Source organism: Macaca nemestrina, chromosome 2 (assembly GCF_043159975.1).
Source record: "Macaca nemestrina isolate mMacNem1 chromosome 2, mMacNem.hap1, whole genome shotgun sequence".
Taxonomy (NCBI): Eukaryota; Metazoa; Chordata; class Mammalia; order Primates; family Cercopithecidae; genus Macaca; species Macaca nemestrina.
This window is the reverse complement of record NC_092126.1, coordinates 154,428,564-154,437,501: the sequence shown is the minus strand read 5'-3', so window position 1 is coordinate 154,437,501 and position 8,938 is coordinate 154,428,564. Positions and strand designations below refer to the sequence as shown.

Sequence of the window (8,938 nt, the reverse complement as noted above, 5' to 3'; positions counted from 1 at the left end):
CGGCGTTCAAGACCCATCACAACTGCCCCCAGCTCAGGTCTTCCCCACCCAGCCACCTGGCAAACTGCTCCTTCTCTCAAAGGCCCAAACGTGGCCTCCTGGACTGCATCCCCCAGGCAGTCAGGCCCCGTCTCCACCTCACAGACACCTTGGGCGGAATCTGCTTCTTCCCATATCTGAGTCCTCCTCAGCCCCTGAGCTCCTCTGGGCAGGGCTGTTTCTTTCCATCTTTGTATTCCCAGGGGCCCACAAATAAATGTTTAATGAACGAACAAGAGAGTGAATTCCAATTCCATGCAACAATGATTGGGCTCCTGGGCCCCAGGCCATGTGTCCGGCACTGGAAATAGAAGCTGCAGGACGCAGCCCCTGCCCTCATGGAGCTCCTCCTGTCAGAGGAGTGTGGGGACTGGACGAGCCCAGAAGTAACTTGCGGGGGAATGAACAGCTTTGTAAGGGGCTGGGGGAACGAACAGGTAAGGGGCTGTGTGACGAGATGAGAGACTGGGAGAATAAACTAGAAAGTCTCTAGCTGTCCAGAAGCTCACTGTCCAGTCCAGACGAAGATCTGAAGTCAGCTCGTACTAAGCCAAGGCAAATGGCACAGACACCCACGGTCCCTATTTCAGACCAAGGCCACCAGACTGAGCTGGGACCTTGGGACAGACAAGCCATGTAGAAGTTAGGGGCCTTCTCCCTTTCCCAGGGTCCTGAGTACCTCTCCTCCCTGACCTCAGGCTTCCTCCTGGTGTCACCTTGGCCCCTCTTGGAAGCCAATTAGGCCCTCAGTTTCTGCAGCGGGATTAATATGATTATGAACACCCCCAATCTCCCAGATGCTGATTCAGCCAGGAGCTTAGGAGGGGGAGGTCACTTTATAAGGGTCTGGGGGGGTGAGAGCCCAGAGTCATCCAGCCAGAGCCCTGAGTGGCTGAGCTCAGGCCTTCGCAGCATTCTTGGGTGGGAGCAGACGCGGGGCAGCCACAAGGGCCACAGCCATGAATGGCACGGAAGGCCCTAACTTCTACGTGCCCTTCTCCAACGCGACGGGCGTGGTGCGCAGCCCCTTCGAGTACCCGCAGTACTACCTGGCTGAGCCATGGCAGTTCTCCATGCTGGCCGCCTACATGTTCCTGCTGATCGTGCTGGGCTTCCCCATCAACTTCCTCACGCTCTACGTCACTGTCCAGCACAAGAAGCTGCGCACGCCTCTCAACTACATCCTGCTCAACCTAGCCGTGGCCGACCTCTTCATGGTCTTCGGTGGCTTCACCACCACCCTCTACACCTCTCTGCATGGATACTTCGTCTTCGGGCCCACAGGATGCAATGCGGAGGGCTTCTTTGCCACCCTGGGAGGTATGAGCCGGGTGCGGGTGGGGCTTGCAGGAGCCCGGGAGCATGGAGGGATCTGGGACAGTCCCGGGCTTGGCGGTAGTGGCTGAGAGGCCTTCTCCCTTCTCCTCTCCTGTCAGCGTTACCCAAGGCCCTCATATATTCAGTCAACAAACACCATTCATGGTGATAGCTGGGCTGCTGTTTGTGCAGGGCTGGCTCTGAACGCTACCTTGATCTTACCTGGAGCAACATGCACTTATCTAATTTCACAGCAAGAAAACTGAGCTGAGGCTCAAAGAAGTCAAGTGCCCTGCTGGGGGTCACAATGGGATGGGGGCAGAGTTGAGTTTGAAGCCTGCATCCATCTTGGGCCGTGTTGGCAACACCAAGCCTCTGTTTCCCTCGGAAAACAGGTCAGACCCAGGCTGGGCACTGAGGAGAGAGCTGGGCAAGCCAGACCCCTCCTCTCTGGGGGCCCAAGCCCAGGGTAGGAAGTGGATTCTCCATTCTCCAGTCATTGAGTCTTCCCTGTGCTGGGTAATGGGCTCGGTCCCCTTTGGCATCCTCTGCCTCCCCTCCCAGCCCCCCATCCCCGGGTGCCCCTCTAGCCTCCGTGCCGCGCTCCAAGGCTCCTGGTGTTGAGAACTGCATGCAGCCCCTCTGAAGCAGCTGCTTTTTGCTTTAGAATAATGTCTTGCATTTAACAGAAAAACAGATGGGGGTGCTGCAGGGATAACAGATCCCACTTAACAGAGGGGAAAACTGAGGCAGGGAGAAGGGAATAGACTTATTTAGGGATGTGGCCAGGCAGCAACAACAGCCTAGGTCTCCTGGCTGTGATCCAGGAATATCTCCGCTGAGATGGAGGAGATGTTAGCGGCAGCCACTGCAAAGCTGGGTGACGAGGAGAGCTTACCACCAGTCACAAGCATCACCCTGCCAGCCTTGCCCTCTCTCCCCCATGTCCAGGTTGCCTCCTCGGTCCCATTCTCAGGGAATCTCTGGCATTGTTGGGTATTTGTTACATCAAATAATCACAGATCACCCAGTTCTGGCCAGAAGGTGGTGTGCCACATACGGATGGTTGTTCTCTGCAGGGTCAGTCCCAGTTTACAATTATTGTCCCTTTCACTGTTAGGAATGTCCCAGTTTGGCTGATTAACTATATGGCCACTCTCCCTGTGGAACTTCATGGGGTGGTGAGCAGGGCAGATGTCTCAATTTCATCATTTCCTTCTTCTTCCTCTGGGCAAAGCATTGCCCATTGCTTCATGGCTCCTAGGAGAGGGCCACACTTGCCCATGTTGTTTCATCTCCCGAGAAGAGAGAGGGATGAAGGACTGCCAATTCTGGGTTTCCGCCACCTCTGCATTCCTGCCCAACAAAGAACTCTGCCCCACATTAGGATGCATTCTTCTGTTAAAAACAAACAAAAAACCCCACAACTCCCTACCGGGTTCTCAGTCCAATCGTGACCCCCTGATCTGATTCGTGTCCCTCATGGACCCAGAGCACTAAGCAAATAACTTCCCCCATTCCCTGGAGCTTCTTTGCCCAGCCCTCCTCAGCATGTGGTCCCTCTGCCCCTTCCCACTCCTCCCAGTGCCAAGCTCTCTCCTTCCCCAAGGCCTCCTCAAGTCCCTCTCCCACTCCTGGTTGCCTTCCTAGCTACCCTCTCCCTATCTAGGGGGAGTGCACCCTCCTTAGACAGGCAGTGGGGTCTGCTGACAGCCTGCTGACTGCCTTGCAGGTGAAATCGCCCTGTGGTCCTTGGTGGTCCTGGCCATCGAACGGTACGTGGTGGTGTGTAAGCCCATGAGCAACTTCCGCTTCGGGGAGAACCATGCCATCATGGGCGTTGCCTTCACCTGGGTCATGGCGCTGGCCTGCGCCGCACCCCCCCTCTTCGGCTGGTCCAGGTAATGGCATTGAGCAGAAGGGAAGAGGCTCTTTGTAGGGTCCTCCAGTCAGGACTCAAACCCAGTAGTGTCTGGTTCCAGGCACTGGCCTTGTATGTCTCCTGGCCCAAATGCCCACCCAGGGTAGGGGTGTAGGGCAGAAGAAATAGACTCTAATGTTGCTAAAAGCGCTGGTCCCATCTCCTGAGCTCTATGTAAAAGAGAATCCAAGACATCCCAACCCTTCACCTTGGCTGTGCCCCTAATCCTCAACTAAGCCAGGCGCAAATTCCAATCCTCTTTGGTCTAGTACCCTGGGGGCAGCCCCCTCTAACCTTGGGCCTCAGCAGCAGGGGAGGCCACACCTTCCTAGTGCTGGTGGCCATATTGTGGCCCTTGGGAACTGGGTCCCATTCAGCCTCTAGGCGATTGTCTCCAAATGGGGCTGAGATGAGACACAGTGGGGACAGTGGTTTGGACAATAGGACCGGTGACTCTGGTCCCCTGAGGCTTCATGTCCCTCTGTCTCCAGAAAATTCCCACTCTCACTTCCTTTTCCTCCTCAGTCTTGCTAGGGTCCATTTCTTACCCCTTGCTGAATTTGAGTCCCCCCCCTGGACTTTTTCCCCATCTTCTCCAATCTGGTTCCATCCTCCGGAAGCACAGCCTCTGGACGCTCTGGGTTTCCTGAGGCCAGTCAACTGTCACCAATATCAGGAACCATTGCCACATCCTAACAATGTGCCCTGGAAACCTCTTGTTTCCAGAAGCTGCACAAAGATCCCTTAGATACCCTGTGTGTCCATCTTTGACCTGGAAAATACTCTCGCCCTGGGGCTAGGAAAACCTCAGTTTATACAAACTGCCTCAAATACAGAGCCTCCCCTCCTCCTCACCAACCTCTGCCTGGCATAACCCTAGGCTCAGAGGGCAGTGGATGCTGGGGCTGGGCATGCTGGGAGAGGCTGGGTGGTATCATCTGGTACCGCAGCCACCAGTGAAGCGACACTGATTCCACAAGGTGCGTCTGCATCCCCATCTGATCCATATTCCATCCTGTCACCCAGCCATGCAGACGCTTATGATCCCCTTTTCCAGGAAGGGAATGTGAAGCCCCAGAAAGGGCCAGCGCTCGGCAGGCGCCTTGGCCAAGTCCCTCACAGGTGGGTTCTCCCTACCTGCCCGTCCTCAGATACATCCCCGAGGGCTTGCAGTGCTCGTGCGGAATCGACTACTACACGCTCAAGCCAGAGGTCAACAACGAGTCCTTTGTTATCTACATGTTCGTGGTCCACTTCACCATCCCCATGATTGTCATCTTCTTCTGCTACGGGCAGCTCGTCTTCACCGTCAAGGAGGTACGGGCCGGGGAGTGGGCAGCCTCACGGCTCTGACAGTCCAGCCCCCAGCATGTATCTGCGGCTCCTGCTCCCTGGAGGAGCCATGGTCTGGACCCGGGCCCCTTGTCTTGCAGGCCGCTGCCCAGCAGCAGGAGTCGGCCACCACACAGAAGGCAGAGAAGGAGGTCACTCGCATGGTCATCATCATGGTCATCGCTTTCCTGATCTGCTGGGTGCCCTATGCCAGCGTGGCATTCTACATCTTCACCCACCAGGGCTCCAACTTTGGTCCCATCTTCATGACCATCCCAGCGTTCTTTGCCAAGAGCGCCTCCATCTACAACCCTGTCATCTATATCATGATGAACAAGCAGGTGCCTACTGCGGGTGGGAGGGCCCCAGTGTCCCAGACCACAGGCACTGCCTGCCAAGGACAAACTGCGTCCCAGGGCAGGGGAGGGGGCTCCATCAGGGCTACTGGCAGCAGTCTTGGGTCAGCAGTCTCAATGGGGAGTGTGTGAGAAATGCAGATTCCTGGCCCCACCCAGATCTGCTGAATCTCAGGGAGGGCCTAGGAACCTACATTTCCAACAAGCTCTCCACAGGTGGCTCAGATGCTCACTGAGGTGGGAGAAGCTCTAGTCCAGATAGTTCTGGAAGCCCAATGTCAAAGTCAGAAGGTCCCAAGAGGGGAATGGATGGGCCAGTCTCCATAAAGCTGAATAAGGAGCTAAAAAGTCTTATTCTGAGGGGTAAAGGGGTAAAGGGGTAAAGGTTCCTCTCCAAGGAACTCAGAAGTTGGGGTAAACAGTCTCTGAAGTCAGCTCTGCCATTTTCTAACTATGTGACCCCATGCAAGTCAATTCCCCTCTCTGTGCTTTGGTTTCCTCATCCATAGAAAGGGCAAAACACCCAACTCTCAGATTACAGGAGATAATTTACAGAACACCCTTGGCACACAGAGGGCACCATGAAATGTCATGGGCGACACAGCCCCCTCGTGCTGGGTCCCTGGCATCTCTAGGGGTGAGGAGCGTCTGCTTAGCAAGTTTCCTCCAGGAAGCCAGATTTGAGTGGACGGGGCACTGGAACTGTGAGGGGCAGAAGCAGGGAAAAGGTTGGGGCAAACCTCACTAACGTGCCAGTTCCAAGCACACTGTGGGCAGCCCTGGCCCTGACTCAAGCCTCTTGCCTTCCAGTTCCGGAACTGCATGCTCACCACCATCTGCTGCGGCAAGAACCCGCTGGGTGACGATGAGGCCTCTGCCACCGTGTCCAAGACGGAGACTAGCCAGGTGGCCCCAGCCTAAGACCTGCCTAGGACGCTGTGGCCGACTGTAGGCGTCTCCCGTCCCCCACACCCTCCCCCAGCCACAGCCATCCCACCAGGAGCAGCGCCTGTGCAGAATGAACGAAGTCACACAGGCTCCTTCATTTTTTTTTTTAAAGAAATAATTAATGAGAGAAAAATGAGGCTCCTCACTCACCTGGGACAGCCTGAGAAGGGACATCCACCAACACCTACTGATCTGGAGTCCCAGGTTCCCCAAGGCCAGTGGGATCTGTGCCCCTCCTCCTCCCAGCTCATCTTTCAGGAACATGAGGATTCTTGCTTTCTGGAAAAGTGTCCCAGCTTAGGGATAAGTGTCTAGCACAGAATGGGGCACACAGTAGGTGCTTAATAAATGCTGGATGGATGCAGGAAGGAATGGAGGAATGAAAGCGAAGGGAGAACATATCTATCCTCTCAGACCCTCTTAGCAGCAGCAACTCATACTTGGCTAATGATAAGGAGCAGTTGTTTTTCCCTCCCTGGGCCTCACTTTCTTCCCCTATAAAATGGAAATCCCAGATTCCTGGTCCTGCCGACACGCAGCTACTGAGAGGACCAAAAGAGGTGTGTGTGTGTGTGTGTGTGTGTGTGCGTGTGTCTATGTGTGTGTTTCAGCACCTTGTAAATAGCAAGAGCTGTACAGATTCTAGTTCATGTTGTGAATAACATCAATTAATGTAACTAGTTAATTATTATGATTATCACCTCCTGATTGTGAACATTCTGAGACTGGGCATTCGGATGATGGGGTTTCACCCAGCCTCGGGGCAGGTTTTTAAAAATTAGCTAGGCGTCAAGGCCAGACCAGGGCTGGGGCTGGGCTGCAGACAAGGACAGTCACAGGAATGCAGAATGCAGTCATCACACCTGAAAAAACAACATTGGGGGAGTGGGGCGATGAAGGCCAAGTTCTCAGTGAGGGTGAGATTGGGCCTGGGGTATCACCCCTACTGTGAGGCCCCAGACCCCGTGCCTCCCCTTCCCAGTGTGGCTTATGGAGAGACACGCCTTTCTCTCAGCCTCTGGAAGTTACCTGCTCTTTTGCCCTAGCACCTGGGCCCCAGCATCTACAGCATGGAGCCTCTGGAAGATATGCTCACCGGCCCACATTTAATGAACAGCTGAGTCCCTGATGTCATCCTTATCTCAAAGAGCTTAGAAACAAAGAGTGGGAAATTCCACTGGGCCCACCTTCCCTGGGGATGTTCATGGGCCCCCATTTCCAGTTTCCCTTGCCAGACAAGCCCATCTTCAGCAGCTGCTAGTCGATTCTCCATTCTGGAGAGTCTGCTCCAGAAAGCTGGCCACATCTCTGAGGTGTCAGAATTGAGCTGCCTCAGTAACTGCTCCCGCCTCTCCATATAGGCAAAGCCAGAAGCTCTAGCTTTACCCAGCTCTGCCTGGAGACTAAGGCAAATTGGGCCATTGAAAGCTCAGCTCCTATGTTGGTATTAACGGTGGTGGGTTTTGTTGCTTTCAAACTCTTTATCCACAGGATAGATTGAAACTGCCAGCTTCCACCTGATCCCTGACCCTGGGATGGCTGGATTGAGCAATGGGCAGAGCCAAGCAGCACAGAGTCCCCTGGGGCTAGAGGTGGAGGAAGCAGCCCTGGGAATGAGAAAAACCCCAACTTTGGGGTCATAGAGTCACAGGTGACCCATAAAACTGCAAACAAGTTTTGTCACCTCTCTGAGCTTCCTTATCTGCAAAAGAGAATCTTAAAACTGACCTTGGCTGGGCACAGTGGCTCACACCTGTAATCCCAGCACCTTGGGAGGCCAAGGCGGGCAGATCAGGAGGTCAGGGGTTTGAGACCAGCCTGACCAATATGGTGAAGCCCCATCTCTACTAAAAATACAAAAATTGCTGGGCATGGTGGCAGGCGCCTGTAATCCCAGCTACTCAGGGGGCTGAGGCAGGAGAATCGCTTGAACCCGGGAGGGAGAGGTTGCAGTGAACCGAGATCACGCCACTGCACTCCAGCCTGGGCAACAGAGGGAGAGTCCATCTCCAAACAAAACAAAACAAAACGAAACAAACAAACAACAACAACAAAAAACAAACACCTGATCCTAAGGGGATTAGATGCGATTGTGGACTTTAAGTGGCCAGCCTACTGCCTAGCATGCAGCAGATGAGAGACTTTGGCGATACTGGGCCTCAGTTCAGAGCTGGCCTCACTAGAGACCCTGTCCCAAAGGGGAACAGGATGGAGCTGTAGCTCCCGAGAGTCACCCCCTCCTCCAAGGTGAGGAAGGAGGGCAGGAGCATGAGATAGCAGATCCTCGGTGCCTTGGTGGGGCTGGGGCACATTGCGCTGGGATCTCTATCATTGGCCCTCTTTACTCTGACTCACTAGGTAATATCAGTCAGGATACTTTTGGTTGCAAGTGATAGGAAATCCAGCTCATTTAGGCTGAAGCAAAAGGCACACATTGCTGGCTCCACATGACCAAAAAGCCCGGGGCTTCAGGTACAGCATATCACCATGCCTGAGATGGTGATTAATTCTGTGATTGGCCAGGCCTAGGTCATCTGATCATATGTGGCTCATTTATGCCTGAGGTTGCAATTTTTTGGATTTTTGCAATCAGACCTTGGCAATGACCTTGAACAGTAAGATATAAATAACTCACACATGCTTAGCGTTCCAATAATGGAACACTAGGCATACACAGGTCTAACTGCATCACCATGACTGGAATGGGGATTCATCCTCTGATTGGCCAGACCTAGGTCACATGCTCACCCTGCAGCCCAAGCAGGCTGAATGGGGAGAGGTAGGTTTCACAAAGGAAAGCCCAGGTGCTGTTACCTGAAGTAGGAGGGCAGGAGGCTGGGTGAGCAGAGCCTGCATCAACCCAGAGGGAATGGACTCTAAGTTGGTATTTTCTGGGCACATGGCTGGACCAGGCCTCCCTGTCTCCTCATCTCAAGGACATGAGGGAGAAGATTCCTATGGGTGGTCCCAAAGGTTTTGGCACCCTTTGTTTTGGATGCTGTGTTGGGCCAGGGTGGCAGTGGGT

The 8,938-nt window shown here is 54.2% G+C and overlaps 1 protein-coding gene across 1 annotated transcript; it reads left to right on the top strand.

The window, feature by feature from the left end:
• Nucleotides 1-881: 881 nt before the first annotated feature.
• Nucleotides 882-7,320, top strand: LOC105477769 (rhodopsin). The gene is made up of 5 exons (XM_011734526.2): nucleotides 882-1,359; nucleotides 3,089-3,257; nucleotides 4,429-4,594; nucleotides 4,711-4,950; nucleotides 5,776-7,320. Exons 1-5 carry the CDS (start codon nucleotides 999-1,001, stop codon nucleotides 5,884-5,886), a joined length of 1,047 nt encoding a protein of 348 aa, XP_011732828.1. The 5' UTR covers nucleotides 882-998; the 3' UTR covers nucleotides 5,887-7,320.
• Nucleotides 7,321-8,938: the final 1,618 nt, after the last annotated feature.

Bases quoted from the DNA above. Each gene is read 5' to 3' on its own strand.
- LOC105477769 (XM_011734526.2), top strand. From the start codon at position 999: ATGAATGGCACGGAAGGCCCTAACTTCTACGTGCCCTTCTCCAACGCG. The intron at 3,258-4,428 runs GTAATGGCATTG...GCCCGTCCTCAG, and splicing joins CCCCTCTTCGGCTGGTCCAG to ATACATCCCCGAGGGCTTGC. The intron at 4,951-5,775 runs GTGCCTACTGCG...CTTGCCTTCCAG, and splicing joins ATATCATGATGAACAAGCAG to TTCCGGAACTGCATGCTCAC.